The 19,639-nt window shown below is 37.6% G+C and overlaps 2 protein-coding genes across 2 annotated transcripts; one reads left to right on the top strand and one right to left on the bottom strand.

Annotated features, from left to right (window-relative positions):
* Nucleotides 1–18: 18 nt before the first annotated feature.
* On the top strand, nt 19–7,913 carry LOC134799824 (cytochrome P450 4c3-like). The gene is made up of 10 exons (XM_063772225.1): nt 19–228; nt 1,199–1,288; nt 1,549–1,659; nt 2,051–2,233; nt 2,686–2,882; nt 3,550–3,616; nt 4,320–4,521; nt 6,545–6,696; nt 7,128–7,313; nt 7,685–7,913. Exons 1-10 carry the CDS (start codon nt 81–83, stop codon nt 7,876–7,878), a joined length of 1,530 nt encoding a protein of 509 aa, XP_063628295.1. The 5' UTR covers nt 19–80; the 3' UTR covers nt 7,879–7,913.
* A 1,706-nt stretch (nt 7,914–9,619) lies between these two features.
* LOC134800384 (uncharacterized) lies at nt 9,620–14,556 on the bottom strand. Its single transcript, XM_063772884.1, has 4 exons — nt 14,403–14,556; nt 13,616–13,779; nt 12,196–12,371; nt 9,620–11,647 (listed from the first exon to the last, which is right to left on the bottom strand). The coding sequence occupies exons 1-4, from the start codon at nt 14,548–14,550 to the stop codon at nt 11,425–11,427; spliced, it is 711 nt and encodes a 236-aa protein (XP_063628954.1). The 5' UTR covers nt 14,551–14,556; the 3' UTR covers nt 9,620–11,424.
* Between the last annotated feature and the right edge of the window lie 5,083 nt (nt 14,557–19,639).

The following is a 19,639-nucleotide window of genomic DNA, read 5'->3' as shown; positions in this document are numbered from 1 at the left end:
ACTGTGTATCATTGTTACTTTGTAGCAAATATACGTTTTATAAAGTAGCGTGACTTGTTAGTACATTATTGTTCGCCGCGATGATCTGGTGGGTGCTGATACCTTTGTTATGGTTCTTAACGTACCGGTATCGTCGGAGGAGGATGTATGAACTCGCGTCGCGGGTTCCGGGCGTCAGCGAGCTACCTCTCATGGGAGCGGTCCATAAGGTCATGGGAAACACAGAGGGTGAGTACGTACGTATCGACAATGCTAGCTCCGATGGAGGGTGTATTGAACTCGTTCTCACAAGTTCCGGGATTATGCAGACTACCTCTTAAAGGGATGATCCATAAGTTCACAAGAAGACAGTACTTACCCTCTTTCAGTACATGTTGTTAACACTGCTACCGCCAAAAGAGGGCTATGGGCCATCCCTTATAGGGGATCTGATAATGGGATCCTGGAAAAATCGAAGGTAATCTTCGATGAAGACTACAAAATGATGAAAATTTAAATTGTTCTGTGAAGTTTTTTTTTTGATATCAGCGAATTTGGCTGAAATATAAGACATAGGTACCTTTACCTATGTATGTACCTATAGACTTTGTCATGTAAGTTATGTCAGTTACATGGTGTGTTTCCGGTCCTCTCAGTCGAAAAAAATATTAAAAAATTTTAACTGCTTTTTTAATTCTTTATTTGCTGTTTCTCTGACACATAACAAGATGGTATCGCAATACCAAAAAAAAACCGGGCAAGTGCGAGTCGGACTCGCGCACGAAGGGTTCCGTACCATAATGCAAAAAAAAAAACAAAAAAAAAAGCAAAAAAAATAACGATCACCCATCCAAATACTGACCACTCCCGACGTTGCTTAACTTTGGTCAAAAATCACGTTTGTTGTATGGGAGCCCCATTTAAATCTTTATTTTATTCTGTTTTTAGTATTTGTTGTTATAGCGGCAACAGAAATACATCATCTGTGAAAATTTCAACTGTCTAGCTATCACGGTTCGTGAGATACAGCCTGTTGACAGACGGACGGACGGACGGACGGACAGCGAAGTCTTATTAATAGGGTCCCGTTTTACCCTTTGGGTACGGAACCCTAATAATAGGGTCCCGTTTTACCCTTTGGGTACGGAACCCTAAAAACAAAAAAATAAAACCTTGCCGTCAATGTTTAAGAAATTTCTTTTTTACTTTATGATTTCAGATATCATGTCTACACTAAAAGAACTGAGCTACTTTGCCATTGAACATGGCGGTTTAATGAAAGTCTGGTTGGGCCCCACACTTTATTTTAGTGAGTATTGCTTTATAGTTGACTTCAAAATGTCGATGAAGGACTTCGATTTGTTAGGATTTTTTTAATTTAGGTACCCCAACTTCTCAAACCCAAAACATTTTTAGTAAAAATAAACGATTTAGTCACACTTATGAATCACATGAGAAAAAGTAATCAACCGCCAAACTGATACAATCAATTAGGATCTTTAATCAATCGTTAATCACTGTTAAACTTTTCCCAATTGAAACTGTTGTGTTTTTTGTTTTCTGGACCAGTTTCCGTGGACCCCGTGGACTTGGAGATGGTGATGCGGACGTGTATGGAGAAGGATGACCTGCACCGCTTCACTAGGCCGGTCATCGGCTACGGGGCTATATTTGCTCCAGGTACTTGAATAGCATTTTATTCCATCTCAAACTTGATTTTATGCTATTGTGTATGTGGTTCTTCTAATACGGAAGTTGTGAAAAATATCGCTTCACTTTTATATAAGAAAACGTTTTTTTTAACTAATAAAAACCTATAAAATTAAATCATAAACATAATATACGTTACCTACATTTCCCAAACACTCGCCGTTGAGAAAAATCACACCTTTTCATAAATCGGACTTAAGTAATTCTAGCTCTTACCGTAGGTAACTGTGCCACCAGGTGGTTCTCTATCAGGTCCTGGTAGATATTGGTATCAATTTTAAGTACTTACGTTTGTACGTGTATCCGTATTGCTTAAATTAAATGATTTTCCAAGAGGGTCTTATAATTATTATTTATTTAGTTTCAATCTGGAGGCCAAGGCGAAAGATACTGCAGCCAGCATTCAAACCGAAGATAGTGGAGAGTTTCGTTCCCGTGTTTGCGGAGCAGAGCATGAAGCTGGCTCGCAAGCTGAGCGAGGCCGGAGGCCGCAAGGTCAAGCTGCGGCCTTACGTTAGCTCCTACACACTGGACTCCACTTGTGGTGAGTCTCCACATAGAAAAGCATGCAGCAAGCTGGGCGAGCGAGGTCAAGCTGCGGTCTTACATTAGCTCCTACAACCTGGCCTCCATTTGCAGTGAGTCTCCATAGAGTAGAGTATTAAACTCGCTTGCAAAACATTAAAACATAACCAGAAAATGTCTACATTTCAGTCACCAGTGATTATTAAATATTTGCATGTTTTCTAAGTAGGTTTTAAAAAGATTATAAGCAAAATAATTATAAAAACGACTTAAGGTGCTTAAATGTCTACTTACTTGTTTTGTTCGAAAATAATCTGGTTGAAAGTTGAAGGCGAGGCGGTTTGCTCAGGTTTGCTACTTCGCTGCCAATATCAAATGTGTAATGATTATTAATGAATATTAAGTGGAAGTGAAAGGTGGTGGTCTTTAATTTAATGATCAACAATTAAAGTCCGTGGATGTACTGTACAGAGACCACACTGGGCGTGAAGATAAACGCCCAGGACGACGCCATGTCCCCGTTCCTGGTGGAGCTGGGCCGAGTGCTGCAGGTGGTGACGGAGCGCATCTTCCGCCTTTGGCTGCAACCGGAGTGGCTGTTCCGGTGCTCCCCGCAGTACCGCCAGCAGCGGGCCAGCTGCGAAGTCTTGCATGGGTTCACTGATCACGTAAGTTTTCTGAGAAATAAGTTTTGTAAGCATAATTCTCTTGACTACAAATGAAAATACAACGATCAGTTTCTACCCGCGACTTCGGCTGCGTGGAATAATGATAATGATTAATGATTGATAAAAACTACCCGATGTCCTTCTCGAAGCCTCTAAATAACTCAATACCAAATTTCATTAAATTTTTGTTTTATATTGCTGTTTGGTGAGAGTCAATCGGTCCTCGCTAGGAGAACGGGCGGCCGATTGCCTTTAAGTTTATATTATTTATTGAATGATTTTAAATTATCTATTATTTATTTCGTATACCTTAAAAAGAGTTGAGGGCTTCTTATTTTTCCGTAAGCCTTGTTTATATACAATGGGTCTATGTTGTACTTGGTGCATGGTGTCGTGGATCGTTCTTGCGTAAAGGAACCTTGGGCAAGTTTTAATAAGGTGATCAATTGTTTGCTGTGTGACGTCGTCACATTTCATTTAAATTTGTTCAGCGGTTTCAGTATGAAGGGGTAACAGATAGATAGACAGAGTTACGCATTTATAATGTTAAGTAGGGATGGCGATATAAGAATAGCTAAGAAAATGTTACATCAACATTCTGAAGCGATGTAGGGACATGATGAACCTAAATACAGGGATCTAATTATTACTCTTTACAATTTTCTAGGTGATAATGAAGAAACGCGAAGAATTAAAGGCTCAACAAAAAAGTTCTAACGCTAATCGAACCATTGGTAAGTAAATAAATACCTATGTTGTATCTACTTAAGATCCAAATTCCTATTTTATGAAGTTTCATGTTACAAAATTTTACCTACTACTTATTTACCTACTCTTAATGACGTTATTTTTTGAAACGTACGGTTTGCTGTACCCTACGGTACGTGATGGTATGCTGAGTCACAGAGTACCTATAAAAAATCAGCATTGGGTCTTTCAACATGACTCAGTCCCAGCATACAAGGCAAACCGCGTAGTTTCGAGGGAATAAAAATGTACTTTATTTCACATAACAAAGGACGTCTTCTAGCCCGGAGCTCAACCCTCAGGTATATGCTATATAGCAACTTGTTGAGAAGATAGCTGGTGCTAAACTTCACAGGAATTGCGACTCTCAAGAAGGCTCAATAGTAGCCTTCTTCCGCCATATCTGGTTCCATCACTGTCTTGAATAATCTGTATGTTTCATGTCTCATGTAAGTAGATAAAGATTATTACAGTAAAAAAAACAGTAACAAACTAGTTTACATGAAACTTATGGTCAATTACCTTTCTCAGTGTATCTACTTTAATGCGACTAATTGTAGCGACACATCAGACACGACTCGCAATCAACTCGTTATGAATTCGGTAACAAAAATACACCCTAAAATAATTATTTTTATTTTAAACAGTAAATACAATATACTGTAACATTATCAATATTATCATTGACAGACTTATCAGATTACGACTCCAAGTCATTCCTCGAGCTGCTGATCCACTTCTCGGGCAGCGAGGGTGGGTACAGCAATGAGGAGCTGCGGGAAGAAATCCTGACACTGATCATCGGGAGCACCGATTCCACTGCTTCTACCATAGGATATGCACTCGACCTTTTGGCCATGTATCCACATGTACAAGACAAGGTGCACGCAGAGTATGTCCTTCTTAATCTAATCTTGTATGATTACTTATATGATTTCTACCGGTTACACCGATAAAAATAATTTTCTACAATACTACCAGAACGTATAGTAATTAAAAATATAGTTATACCTACTAAAATCCGGTAGTAATAACAAAAAATGTTGTATCGTGTAAAACTTGTTTTTTAAACATCACTGTTTAATTCTAGTTAAATGCAATTTAGTACTGCTTACAATTTCGTTGTATATGTAAATATGCAAGTGTTGTAAATATTAAACGTTTGTCTCGTTTAATATATGGATCGTAACATTAACTATTGATATGTAAAAATAAAGATACGAGTGTACACGTTACAAGTTATTATGTTGTGGTTACTATAATGCATTGTAGTCTGAACGAATCAAACAGTTGTGCCAACACCACGGTGTATGCGCGGGTGGCGGGGGGCGGAGAAAGGAATTGCGCAATTCACAGAACGGCAGCCATTACGCCAGCGTCTTACGTTCCGGCCGGTCGATGTTTTATTTACGTAGATCCTGTCCATAATTTTATTGTAAACTAGTACAAGTGTATAGTATAAGTGCGTGTTGCTGACACAGTGAAATGTGCGGGCTCCGATTAAGGAAAAGTCCTCCCGCACCGATGTGGATAAGGAGGGATTCAAACTGGTGGAAAGGAAACGCAAGGCGCGCAGGGCGCCTCGTAAAACTCTGTGTGGCACTGCGGAGCCGGTTGATTCTGGCCTACGAGTTGCGACACCGAGTAAGGCGCTCTACGTGTCTCGCCTGCATTACTCCGCCGGGGCCGACGAGGTGGTGGAGTACGTCCGCCGGAAGACTGGCTACACGCTGAGGGTGCACCAGCTACAGTCGCGTCACTATGTGCACTTCAGTTCATTTGTAGTGCGCGTGCCGCGGCCTCTGCAGGACACCATCGCAAGCGCGGACTTCTGGCCGAAGGGTGTGGTGTTTCGGCGGTTCCGGGGCAACCTGCCGAATCCTACGCCGAGTCAGACGACGCTACGGAGCCACGCTGTTACGTCGTCGCCCAAATCCAATGTTTAATTTGTATGTCATTTTTGTGTCTATTGTTTTCTTTGTGGAGACAAAATGTTTTTTTCTTTTGTAGTGTCACAGTGCCTTGGTTTTACTTTAATGCTGTGTTACTTATTTGATCAATAAAATAAAAAAAAATAAGTGTGTAAAACTTGTCTGTATTTACTAGAAGAGCAGTGTACTGGTTATATATTGTTCACGTAACCAGAACCCACTGTGCTGAAGGGACTTCTAAACGGGCCATATGTTCACTGCAATATGTGGCCGGCAACTATTAGTGTCCCTCTCTAACATGTGAGTAAGAGGACACCAATAGTTGCCGGCCACATATTGCAGTGAACATATGGCTCGCTTAGAAGCCCCATTAGCACAGTGCGTTCTGGTAACGTGAACAATATAAAACCAGTACACCGCACAAATCGTTCAGTTACATATACTGAATACCTTGTTATAACAACAGGACAGGAACGTATATGTTACTGTATTATTTAGTAACCATTAACAGACCGGCTAGTTGGGTTTACTAAAAGTCTTATACCCACTACTATACACTTCATAGAATTAACAAATTTAATTTAACAAGAATGGTCTGGTTATGTTTACAAAGTGTCCTGTCGTCACATATACAACAAGACAATATAGTACAGCTAACCAGATTCTGGTTACCAGTACCAGGTTTTTTTTTTCAGTGTATTTTGTCTAGTTCGTTGTTCCATGTCATTGGCAGTCTACACACGATTCGGGGACTGGTCCCCGAACTGGTACCAATGACGTTCTGGAACGTTACGAAATTTTTTTCATCACTAGCCAATGATTTGCTACTAATAGGGATTCCGTACAATGCTGCTAATTGGTTAAAATTATTTAGCGTATTAGGTATATCTATTCTATTCTTTTCTATTTTTAATTCGTTTAAATATGAAAAACAGCACATCACAAACTGTTCATAAATCTGTTGAAAATTATACGTGTTTGTAGACTGGACGAAGTGTTCGGCGACTCGGAACGGCTTCTCCAAAAAGAGGACCTGATGCGGCTGAAGTATCTGGACTGTGTCATCAAGGAGACGCTCCGGCTGTTCCCGCCAGCGCCCTTCCTCATCAGGAAGGTGGAGGAGGAAGTCACCTTGCGTAAGTTACCTATTGGGAAGAAAGGCTGGTAACCCTCATAGATAGTCGAGGATTGTGGAGTGGTTTAAGCCTCACCCTAGCTTTAGGAATTCATATTCATAGAAATATTCATATTCATGGAAACAGAGAAAGAAAGTGGTTATTTACAAAAATTGACAAACATCCATACATGACAGAATATTCTGAATGGCATTTTCAACTTTCCGTCATGGCGTTGCTAATCAAATTCGAATTCAGATTATGTCAATCTGTAGGGAATCTGCCGCCGCCGGGTGGTGCAGGCTATTTTGTATGAAATACTATTACTGATTCTGAGTTACCAGAGACAGAACTATAGGTTCAGTTCGTGGTTCAGAATTATCGTAGCGCTAGTAGAATCAGGTTTGTCACTATTAAGGCCGGTGTAAAATAAATGTATTTTTTTCTTGCAGCATCAGGGAACGTGCTGCCCGCCGGTAGTGGTATAGCGGCGTCCGTGTGGGGCACACAACGGAACCCCAAGTACTGGGGCCCCGACGCAGATGCGTTCGACCCGGACCGCTTCCTGCCGGAGCGGGCCGCGCTAAGGCACCCCTGCACGTTCATGGCGTTCAGCACCGGCCCGAGGAATTGCATCGGTGAGTACTGTCAAGCGTATGCTATGACGCGATAGTGGAATCGATAGTGAAACGTACAAAGCTGACGGCGATGGATACCTAGTGAAACTTATTTTTTTCCCGTGACTCTTTCCAGTTCATTCGCTATCACCTGTCTGAACACGTTTTAGCCATTTAGTTGTAATATTATAATTTGATGGTATTTTTAGAAACATCATCGGAATCATCTCTGTCACATCTCTAGAAAGGAACAATACCATCGTTACTCTGCGTTGTCCTATTTTAATTAGCTTCACTGCATATAAACAGGTATCGCACAAAAAAGAATGACAGTTACTTGTAACTGCAGCTCTTGTTTACGTTGCTCTGATGAAATTAGTATTGTTTTGCAGGCTACCAGTATGCCCTGACGTCTATAAAGTCAGCGCTGTCGTCGGTGCTGCGCTTCCACCGCGTGAGGGGGAGGGTGGAGGGGGGGAACACGCCGCACATCCGCGTCAAGATCGACGTCATGATGAAGGCCGTTAATGGACACGAGCTTACCCTAGAGAGGAGAATGCAACGTCGCGCGCAACAGGACTTATGAATCATTGGGAACGTAGACAGATGTTTGTAAGTTTAAGAGGAAAAGGGACGGCCGCTTCTCCATACAAACGTAGTCCCCATTCTCTTCTCTGAATATTGACATTATGAAAAATATGTTTACATACTTAATTTGATGTATATTAACCATAGCTATGCTCCTACTTTGAATTTCTTAGATTTTTGGTTTGGTTTGGTGTAAGAATTGTAGGAGCGAAAAACAGATTTCATACAAATGTTTAAATGCTTCTAACTCTTATGTTAATTAATGATGATGATGATGATGGTATCCTGTTATCCCTCATCAGGGACATAGGGCTCTCAGAAGGGTTCTCCACTGTTGTCGATCCTGCGCTGTCTCTTCGAGTTTCTTCCAGTCGAGGCCAGCGGATGCCACCTCTTTGTTGACTGTGCGCCTCCAGGTGGTACGGCGTGACGGTGCGACGACCGGGTCTTCTTTTTCCAGAGGTTTGCCAAGACAGACCTTGTTTGGACAGGTGATTGTCTGGTCTTCGCAACACGTGACCTATCCAGCGCCATTTCCTAAGGAGAATTTCCTTGTCGATAGGATTTTGGCCAGTCAGCTCCCATAACCTTATATTAGAAATGGTCCGTGGCCAATAGATTCCCAGAATCCTCCGCAAGCATTTATTTACAAACACCTGGAGTCTATTTGTTATGGTGTTTTTCACGGGCCATGTCTCACATCCATAAAGGAGGACCGACTTGATGTTGGAGTTAAAAATCCTAACTTTTGTACGGCGAGTGATGATTGTGGACATGTTAATTAATATTTAAAAAAAAATCAATATGTATATACAACCAATTGTGTCAAAATATTTTCAATAATGTTCATATCCGGAGAGGAAAATGAGGACTACGTTTGTATGAAAGATTTCGCGCGGGTCCTCCATTTTCATCTTAAAGCCATCTAGCATCTGAATTACTCCAGGGGGTTTTCAATCCTGCAGGGTGGGGCGAGGCGAAAGCGTGCCTTATCTTATCACTTTACATTGTTGTGGCCGATATACGCAGCTCACCATTCTATGAATTTTAAAAAATGTGTGTGGTTATGCAGGTATGCAGGTTATTCAAAAATTTATAAGATTTATAAGATATAAAATGGCATACAATGTGTAACAAAAATAGTGGAGATCCGTTTAAGGGCATATTCGGTATCGTGTTATGAATAGGGAAAAGAAGAACAATTTTTTTGACGCGTTTTTTTTAGAGTCTAAGTCAGCCAACCCTCCATCCAAAGGCCAAAAATATTTCGCGTTAAACATTTTATGCTTCTATTTTTGCCTTTAAATGGATCCCCACTATTTTTATTATGGTCGTCATTGGGTAAGTAGATAACTTTGTCCTTCTTTAATATCATGTAATACGCACTGCATTGTATGTAAGTACTACCAATAAGAATATAATATTGTGTAATAATTATTTCCTTTATTCAATTAGGGTCTTAGGTTAGGATTTTACTATGTGAGTATAAAAGTAAAATATAAAAACACTTACAAAACATCACAAAAATATATAAACACATTATAAAAAACCTAAATAAATTAGGGGGCCGCCGGCAGCGGGGCATAATTTATTATTACTAATAAAAGAATCTTTATTTAGACATAAAATTACAAACTAACAAAAATCCTTACATTTTATACTACATAACATTATTATTACAATAAAGACACCTAAAAATACACATTACACATACTTAACCTAACCTAAAACGGCTAAAACCCGTTCTGTGTTATGCCCGGTCCAAAAGTCCCCATCATACTTGCAGCGTTGCTGCGCTGTATGGCGATGGAGACCTGTTGGACCAGCCAAGAGCCAGAACGGAGGTCGTTACCCCTCTCCCTCAGCCGCCGACCCAGTTCCCTGAACAATTCGCCCGCCTCGCTGCACCAGGGTCCGGCCGTTTCGACAGCAACCGGCACAAAATCGTACGCCCCCTGCAACTCAGAGTAGGTACTTGGCGCGCTTACTTTTGGCCGCTATTTCTGCCGCCAAACCTGCCGCCTTAACCGTGTGCCTTAGATGGGATGCAGCGAATATACTAACACATGTCGCATGTGTAAAAGAATTAATATATTTATAGTAATAGATAAATTACTTAAATCTTTGAATGTTTAGAATCCGTCTAAGCTAATTCTGCACCGGCTTTGACATGAGAAAGTGTGGAAGTGTCACAACAGACGTCATATTTCCAAAGAAATTTCGTCTAATTAATAAACTTCGTAATACAGCTACTATTACATAATACGTGTGATGTCACAGCTGCCAAATATAGAACCTATAAATTTAGATCGACAAATATGTTTACCCTATTTTTCACGATAACCACAATAATAAATGTTGTTTGTGCAACCCACAAACCAATAAATTCTTACATTACAGTTTTACAGCTCAATCTTCCTTTTATTGCACCTATTTTTCTCCGTCGCTTTGACCTGTAGCGATATATCATGAAATTTCTTCAGTTTCCGCTAAAAACCCTGAAAATGCATCTCCTGCACTTTGTTTCGGCCACAAAGGGCCGGAAAATAGCAATTTGTCGGATAGCGCTTTTGCCGGAGCCGAGTTACTTCTTAATAACGGGAACTGCATCGAAGCCAGCTTTATGAAGTAAATGTGCACATGACTTGCCCTATTTCAAGATGTTTTGGAGTGTGGTGAATGAAATTTTTAATGTTAACCAAATCATTTTCACTTCTCATGATCGGAAACTTGGTTTTTAGTTAAGTCGCGTGTAAGCGGCATAAAGTTGCTTTTTATGTTCTAATGCATAAAGTTAAATCATCTATTAGGACCATCATTGACTTACAAATAAAGTTCAAAACCTTTAATACTACCTGTCACTGCTGCAGCTGGCGGCTGGCGCGATCCTCTCTCACGCGGCCTTGAATAAATATATATTTGATATTTCCTCGCAATCGAACTGAAAAGCAGAGTATATAAGTCGGACATAAATGCTTATTTTATGGGTATTCCCTTGTTGTATAGTCTTCTATTCTGTATTAATTTCTTACAATTTACCCATAGATCCGGAGTGTAAACCGTAAACAAGTACTCATATAATAACACAAGATGTTTCGTAATTATTATTGTATGACTAATGCTCGTGTCTCGGGCATGCTTAATTGTTTTACTGAGGGTTACAGGTTAGAATCTAAGTACACATCATAATACCTATTAAATGTCATAGCGATGGTCTCGACCGTAATTATAACATTTATATCTTAGCCTACCACACCTACAGTAAGATACTGAATTTAAATTCTGTTAAGTTAAAAACCCATGTTTGTAATCTTATCGCGATCTGGCCATCATTATCTTAATAGTGAATAGCTATTCATATGGGTATTTAATTTGTCTTACTCAGATCCATCTGGGAGATATATCTAGCGAACAAATCTGTTCACGTCTGGCGGGAATAACAGATGTACTCGTAGGTATCTGAGGACAAGCATCCCTTGCTTCAAAGGTAACGTTAACGAGTGGCAGTCCAAGAAAGCGAGGTTTCGTATACCATTTTATTGTATTAGGATTCAATAGCAGCAGGGTTATCCGGATCAGGCCTGCCCACCATGAGTTTAACCGTGGGCGGAATGTTTTCGAAGGTCACGTTGTACTTGCGTGCGAAGAAGTCATACGGGATCTCATGTATAGTCTCCCAGCCGTCGCGCTTGGCCGCGATCTGGGTGGCGGAAGCAGTCATCCAGCCTGCTGTTAGGGGGAGGCCGTGGGCTGCACACATCAGCCGTCTGGAAGAGGAGGCTTAGTTTATGAGTCTGTGTGTTATAGGTACCTATCTCGAAATGTGGTCTTAGTTGTTGTCTTCTGAAGTGGTGAGGGCAACGATGGCTCAGGTGAAAATAATTGGTTGTATCAAAATTTTACTAACAATGCAAAATAATTTCTTTCGACTCGTATATCGGAACAGTCAAGTCGAGCATTATTTAGGTACTTTCAGCAATATTGACCAACAAAAATGTGACTTACCTATCCATTTTATTGTAATATTTAGTTGAACAGAAATTACAGAATACTTTTCCCCTTTTGGCGAAATAAATCATTTTAGAAGCAAATTTACATCATCAATATTTCAATGTAAGAAAACGTATTGGGCTATGTGAAAGTATAATTGTGCATCCACATTGCAGTTAAATTTATCCATCCACAAACTTAATTGCGGTGTAAATTCACCTTTAGAAAGTAACTCAACTAGAATAAATGTTTTCAGAAAGTGACCTATCTCAAAAGTGGCTTCTTAAGATAATCTACTTACTTCGAAAGCGACTTTTTACCTCACCTAACTTTCAGAAACTTTTCCGCTATTCCGAGTCCTCTGTATTCCGGTAGTACTAATATAGATTTGTCGGAATAGTAAGACGTAAGGTTGAACACCTTCATGACGTCACATGCTTGGATACAGTCGGAATACATATTGCTAATTTTTACCGCTTCTGGTGTTCCTTTACCAGCAGTCTGCAAAAAAAAACAACAGAAGTGAAAACTCAATAACTAGTCCAAAATGTCTGCAGCACTATGTATAATTGACCCATCCTCCTTTCTATTGAAAAACTTTAGTTCCGAAATTGCTGGTTTGTGAAAGCAGAAAGTGAGTTTGTTTAAAATTCGAAATTCAAATTTGCAGCGTTAATTGTTTAAAATTCGAATAGAAATTGTAAAGTTACCTTGCAGACCTCGCATCTAAATATATTTGGTCATGATATTTTGAGTTTTATTAACCAGTACTAGAGTTCACTTTTATTAGCGATTTCATCAAGATGTAGCTTTATTGAATTATATTTTCACTTCTCATGCTCAAAAAGTGCACCTTTATGTCGTGCGTAGACGACATAAAATCGCATTTTATGCTCTAGAGCATAAAAGTGAAATTTTCTTCTAATACTAAGGTAATCGATCTCAACAGCCAAACAGTTAAAACCTATTGCACAATTTTACTGAGCAATAAAATTGTGTAGACGACAAAACTTGGTATATTATTTTATTTTTGCTACAATTTATTAGAAATCCGTATTTTCTGTCATTAAATTTAGTAAATCACATAAAATAGGAGCCGATTATCGTTCAAAAATGCTCCGAAATGTTTGACTTGGCAGAAAACCAAGCGTCTGAAACTCTGATCACATGTTGAAAATTAAAAAAAAAAATTAAAAAGTTAATTGGCGGGAATTGGTTATGTATTATGTTCTTTCGCTTTACGACAATTTCGTGGTGTAAATTGCCGTGAAAAATATAATTTTATTTTCCTCGCAATCGAAGTGAAAAGCAGTGTGTACAACAAGGGCATAAATGTCCATTTTTACCCTCTTCTACTATTTTAAAATAAAATTGCCTCGGGTAAAATTGGGTCACTTTATGCCCTTGTTGTACAATCTACTATTGAGTTAGAATGTAACTGTGAGATCCTCGTATTTCAACCCGTACAAGATTAGAACCTTTTTCATGTAATGTCATTGAGTTTTTCTTTATTGATTTAAATGCCATTTAAATGAGTGCCATCTAAACGTTGCGGTCACGTGATCGCGTTACGCGTTACGCTGTCTCGAGTTTATCATTTTTTCCCCACCTCAAAAAGTGCCCAGCGCCGCTAATGAAGTTTTCACTTCAAAAAAATATAACTAAATAATAATTAAGTATATAAAATAATAGATAAAATATTGTACGCAGATTCTGTAAGGAAAGATAAAATAATTAAGTGTTACCAGTTCCCAATATGCTGAGGAGGCGACGTTGACTATGGAGATGCCCATTATGACGGGATGGTCGTCATCGTTGTCGAGGCAACACATCACATTGTGGCTGGATCTCAATATTTTGTCAATATACACTCTGTATTCCTCTATTGCCTCTGGATTTTTTAGAAACTCTGTAATAATCACTTTCTGTATGAGCCTTTAAAGGGTTACCCTCATCTGGCAGAACATTATTTGTCAGAAATCGAATACCTAACATATGTATATCGCAGAAAACTTTTTAGTCGAATGATACTTTCGCATAAATGTATACTTGCCATAAAAGTCATTTTGTATAGTATTCATTTGGTAGAATTTTCTAAGTGGGCGGTTAGTAGGCCAAGCAATAAATAATATTACAGGATTATCTGCCATCAAAATATATTATGCGAAGAAAGGAAATTCTGCGAAGTAATATTATGCGAAAATCAGTATGCCAAAATTATTTCTGTCGAACAATATTTCTAACAAGTAACATTATGCAATACAAAATTCTAATAGGTAGGTAAACAACTTTCTGCAACACTTTATTGATCTTACTTTGGAGCTAGGCCGACTTGTTTAAAGATTGTTCCATACTATTTATTGATCGCGTCTGTCCGTCTGTATGTTCGCGGTAAACTCAAAAACTACTGAACGGTTTTTCATGCGGTTTTCTCCTGTCAATAGACTGATGCATGAGAAAGGTATAGGTATATAATTTGCTAAGGTTCAAGGGTTAAGGTGTAAGGAAGTCGGGGCCTTCCTAATCCCTTACCTAGCGCTCTTCGAACCGGCTCATCCCTGAGGAAGTACTTGACCATGAGCTCCGTGGCTTCCTCGATCCTCTCCGGCGGCAGATCCTGTATCCTCAGCTGTATCACCGTCCCATCTTTCTGCTTCTCAAACCTCAGCCACACTGTCATGTTGCCCTCTTGACGTTTTCAGAAAAACTGGCAGTAAAATAACGATAAATATAATTAAGAGATTGCAATAAGACAATCATATGTGTGTGTAAGATAAGTTTTATCTTGAGTATATTGTACATATGATTAAAGGCATTTATTTATCTAATCACTAGATTTTAACATAGAACTAGTCTTAACAAAAAATGCCAAATATTAGGTCGGTATATATTAGTTTAGTGTATCTGCATTTCCATTTGAAATAGGTACTGATTCAAGTTTTCTGTCAACTGTAGGTACCTACATTCAATCCTCTATATAAATATATAGCTAGTTTGTTAGTGCGCGACACCTTGCACTTTGTGACTATGCGCTGAAACTTGGCACAGTTGATTCTTAGCTGGTCATGAGCAGATACAGACCGGGAGACCTCGAGAGCCACGTCTCATTTAGTGGGGGGGAGGGGGGGAAGTTCGACGCCGCCGCGCTTCACTTGGAGCAACATTTCTCTAAAACTGTACCTATTAGGGCATGTGATATATCATTTTCGGATAAATTAAGGATGAGGAATTTTTTTTTGGAACCAAAACAATGCACTTTCTAACAAAAAAAACATAAAGTAGAAAAGACAAAAAAACGTATCTTGGATTTTTTCATAATTACCAATTTTTTTTTAAGTGTAGTAGGAATCTGAAAACAAAAAATATAGTTGTAAAGCTACACTTATTACGTTTAAGAAAATATATAGTTTATTATACAAAACTGTTGTTACATGGGAGATAAAAAATAATATTAAGCGTGGGCCAGAGTGATCTCAATACAAAACATTATTAGTGTGGGAAAGTTACTTATAATTTGTTCTACAATCGTTTATTTTTTTAGTTTTTCGTAAATAACTCGTAAACGGTAGCCCACAGCAAAAAAATATCTGTTACGTAAATAATCTGTTTCAAATTTCTTATAAAATAAGTGCTACTTTTTTCCGCTAAGATCAATATTAAAAAAAATATTGAAGGGAGAAAATAAATACTAAGGTCCCCTTTTTTAGTCATTCGTAAATAACTCGTAAAGGATGGCCAATAGCAAAAAATATTTTAACACATGAATAATTAGCATAAAATTTCCTACAAAAAAGGTTATTCAAACTTTTTCGCTAGGATCAATATTTAAAAAGGGGACCTTAGAATTTATTTTCTCTCTTTAATATCGTTTTTAATATTGATCCTAGCGAAAATTTTTGAATGACCTTTTTTGTAGGAAATTTTATGTAAATTATTCATGTACTAACAATTTTTTTGCTATTGGCCATCGTTTACGAGTTATTTACGAATGATTAAAAAAGGAGACCTAAGTATTTATTTTCTCCCTTCAATATTTTTTTTAATATTGATGGTAGCGAAAAACAGTAGTACTTATTTTATAAGAAATCTGAAACAGATTATTTACGTACAAGAAAATTTTTTGCTGTGGGCTACCGTTTACGAGTTATTTACGAAAAACAAGAAAAATAAACGATTGTAGAACAAATTATAAGTAACTTTCCCACATTCATAATATTTTGTATTGAGATCACTCTGACCCACGCTTAATATTATTTTTTATCTCCCATTTATCAACAGTTTTGTATATTAAACTATATATTTTCTTAAACGTAATAAGTGTAGCTTTACGACTGTATTTTTGTTTTCAGATTCCTGCTACACTTTAAAAAAAAATTGGTAATTATGAAAAAATCAAAAATACGTTTTTTAGTCTTTTCTACTTTATGTTTTTTTTTTATTAGAAAGTGCATTGTTTTTGTTCCAAAACTAGATTCCTCATCCTTAATTTATCCGAAAATGATATATTACATGCCCTAATAGGTATAGTTTTAGAGAAATGTTGCTCCAAGTGAAGCGCGGCAGCGTCGAACTTTCCCCCTCCCCCCCACTAAATGAGAGGTGGCTCTCGACGGCTCCCGGTCTGTATCTGCTCAAGACCAGCTAACAATCAACTGTGCCAAGTTTCAGCGCATAGTCTCAAAGTGCAAGGTCCCCATACAACGGTGTGCAGTAACAAACCAGCTAATAGTAAAAGTCAAATATTTGCAGCAGTCGCACTGAGTATTTGCTTTTAATATTTTTGATGCGCACCGGGCCCTGGGAACTGGGAAGTAGGTATTAAAATGTTAAATATATTACAGTCTGTTCATACAAATACTTTCTGCTGTTGCACTTAAGATCAAAACTCCACAATATCCTGAAGTAAAATTTTTAGTTTTCAGTTTATAATTTCACGTTTATTCAAAGATATTTTAATTTTTCAAAAGTGCATTGTAACAACGCTAAGGAGTTCGGCTATACATGGTAAGAATAACATCGAATAGCAGTTAGCTCTAAAACTAATGTTGCTAGTCTACACTAGCAACAATTTCAAAATAAATTCTTAACTAAGCAATTGAGCTACCAGTATCGCGTAATTATGGACATTGTTTTTGAAATCCCGGAACGATCCTATACGGAGTTATCTCAAAACATGTTATACCGACATCAAAGGTTAACCGCATAAAATAAAACAGAAGATATTGAGGATGAGTTTGAATACTCTAAAAACCAGCCAAGTGCGAGTCGGACTCGCGTTCCAAGGGTTCCGTACATTACCCAATTTTAACAATGTATTTATTATATGTGAAACGCGAGTGAATTGCCTTTAAAAACCCGTACGGGTCGGATCAAAAACTAAGTAATTCGTCCGACTCACGATTGACTGCATATTTCTAATAGGTTTTCCTGTCATCTATAGGTAAAGAACTATATTGTATATTTTTTTCAAAATTTTAGACCCAGTAGTTTCGAAGATAAAGGGGGGGGGGGGACATCTTTCGGCTATTTTCTTAAATAACTTCTAAATTATTTATTTTAAAATTACAAAAATATACACTCTAAAAAATGAAGACCAACTAAGAGCAGTTTTCTCTTAGTTGACGTTAAGTTAATTACAACAATAACGATCTTATATAAATCAAAGAAAACTGATTACTTAAAACAATAAATGTATCTGTGATTGAACTAATAAAGTAGGTATGTTATTAATCCTAACAATTGTATAATTTGCATCTATTATTTATTATGCATAATTATGTAGCGTAGGTTAATTCAATCCTTAAAAAAATAATTAAAACAGATAAATATGTTAATAGTTATGAACATTTTAATAGTTTATTTGATTATTTTGTCTTTGTTGATTTACATAAGATTTGGTAGTTTAATCAGCTAAACATATAATATTTAGAACAACGAAGATAAAACATTCAATCCCATTATGATCAAATTATTGTATTAATTACGAAACTAATATTCCATTCTACTAAGAATTATTTGTTAAATCGATTTTCTTAATAATTAAATTAAATAATCGGTTAATCCGATCAATCAAGAGATGAGTGAGGGAGCGCCTGTACACCCGCTCTCCGCCCCGCCCGCGCCCCTCTCGCGGCGCGTGAGACCGAGCCAGCGAGCAACCAGTCTTAGTAGCATGTAGTTGCGTTAAGCTCATTCAATTACTTATTCCTCTGGAAAAACCTGGTGTGTACAAAGTTGAGTGCAGTTGTGGTAGTTCGTACATTGGGCAGACCAAACGCACTATTGCCTGCAGAGTTAAAGAACACATCGCTGCGGTCAAGAACAATGACGCTCGCAAGTCAGCTATTGCCCATCGTCTCCTTGAGTCGGGTACAATAATCACTGGATCGAGTTGCATAGTCCCAAGGTCATTTCGACACCACTATATACCAAGATTGGTAAGAGAACCCATTGAAATTCACAAATACAAAAATTTCAATCGTGAAGATCGGGTTTTATAATAATAATACTATAGTTGTTTGTCTAAAAATAACCAATGAAATCCGAATCAAACTCGCGTAGTGACACTGTGAGTGTAGTGTACTTTCAAAATGTTTAAATGAATAAATAACATCTTATTATAATATTTTTTTGTTTTATTCATTTACCCCCTTTCATAAAACTTTACGGGCCTCATTTAGTTTAATTATGTTTTATCCCTTTCTTTGTTGTTATATTTTATTAACTACCTACTTATTCGTTTAATATTTGATAAATTTCCTTAGTGCTAGTTTTTATACGCGCCGTGATGAATAAATGCTGGTCCTAGTACTCGTATTATACTCAAGGCATTAGTCTTAAATACTAAGTAGGTAATACAGATTTATTTCAGATCTTTTTGAGGATTTGCCTAGACCGGTATGGCTTCACATGTCACAAGCACGCCTCCTCCCGTGTTTGTAAAGCTAAGCCGGTCTAGGCCGATCGCCAAAAAGATCTGAAATAAATGTACATCTTAGTATTTAAGACTAATGCCTTGAGTATAATAACGAGGACCATCAGCATTATTCAACACGGTGCGTATAAAAACTAGAGATTCTGAAAGAAATGTATTAGCATGTATTAGTAAATGAGACAAAGTAAGTCATAGTACAATTGAACATGAATGGTATTGTACTAAACAAGCTTCATAGTTGAAATGATTAAACAATTAAGATTCAAATTGAACAATATCTTAGTTCAGGCTAATAAAATGCATAAGTCGGTGTAATCATGTTCTTAGTTGATCTTATTTGGGTCAAATAGTTAATACAGTAATTCTTCATGTTAACATTGATTTACATCTTAGTTAAACTAACTTGTTTGTTTTAGTTGGTACAGTTACGTATCATGATAATAATTATCAAGCCCTTAGTTGATCTTACTAGGATCAATTAGTTAGTATAATTATTTTTCATGTAAATATTGAACAAGATCTTAATTGGTTCAGTTACATAACAATAGTAATAGCAATCAGAATTACCTTGTTTGATGCGTCTAAGTTCTTGTTAGGCTCGTATGGAATCAAGATGCTTGATTACAACTATCAAGATATTGATAGGGCCAACCAAATTTTTTTTAGAGTGTATATTTGAGATTCTCATAATGAGTTCTTTCACCTGATATGTAACACGATATAGTTTAAAAATATTATTTTTTTATTTTGTAATTTACCCCGCAAAAGTGGCCTCCATGTTTAAAATTAATTTGTTTACGTAAGATGTCCGTCTTTGGGTCACGAATTTACATAA

The sequence above is a fragment of the Cydia splendana genome, chromosome 19, assembly GCF_910591565.1.
Source record: "Cydia splendana chromosome 19, ilCydSple1.2, whole genome shotgun sequence".
In the NCBI taxonomy this organism is placed as follows: Eukaryota; Metazoa; Arthropoda; class Insecta; order Lepidoptera; family Tortricidae; genus Cydia; species Cydia splendana.
Note: the sequence above shows the minus strand (reverse complement) of the source record. Positions and strands in the feature narration are given on the sequence as shown.

Bases quoted from the DNA above. Each gene is read 5' to 3' on its own strand.
- LOC134799824 (XM_063772225.1), top strand. From the start codon at position 81: ATGATCTGGTGGGTGCTGATACCTTTGTTATGGTTCTTAACGTACCGG. The intron at 1,289-1,548 runs GTGAGTATTGCT...TTTCTGGACCAG, and splicing joins GGGCCCCACACTTTATTTTA to TTTCCGTGGACCCCGTGGAC. The intron at 2,883-3,549 runs GTAAGTTTTCTG...ACAATTTTCTAG, and splicing joins TGCATGGGTTCACTGATCAC to GTGATAATGAAGAAACGCGA.
- LOC134800384 (XM_063772884.1), bottom strand. From the start codon at position 14,550: ATGACAGTGTGGCTGAGGTTTGAGAAGCAGAAAGATGGGACGGTGATA. The intron at 13,780-14,402 runs GTAAGGGATTAG...TGATTATTACAG, and splicing joins GCCGGTTCGAAGAGCGCTAG to AGTTTCTAAAAAATCCAGAG. The intron at 12,372-13,615 runs GTAACACTTAAT...TTTTTTTTGCAG, and splicing joins CCTCAGCATATTGGGAACTG to ACTGCTGGTAAAGGAACACC.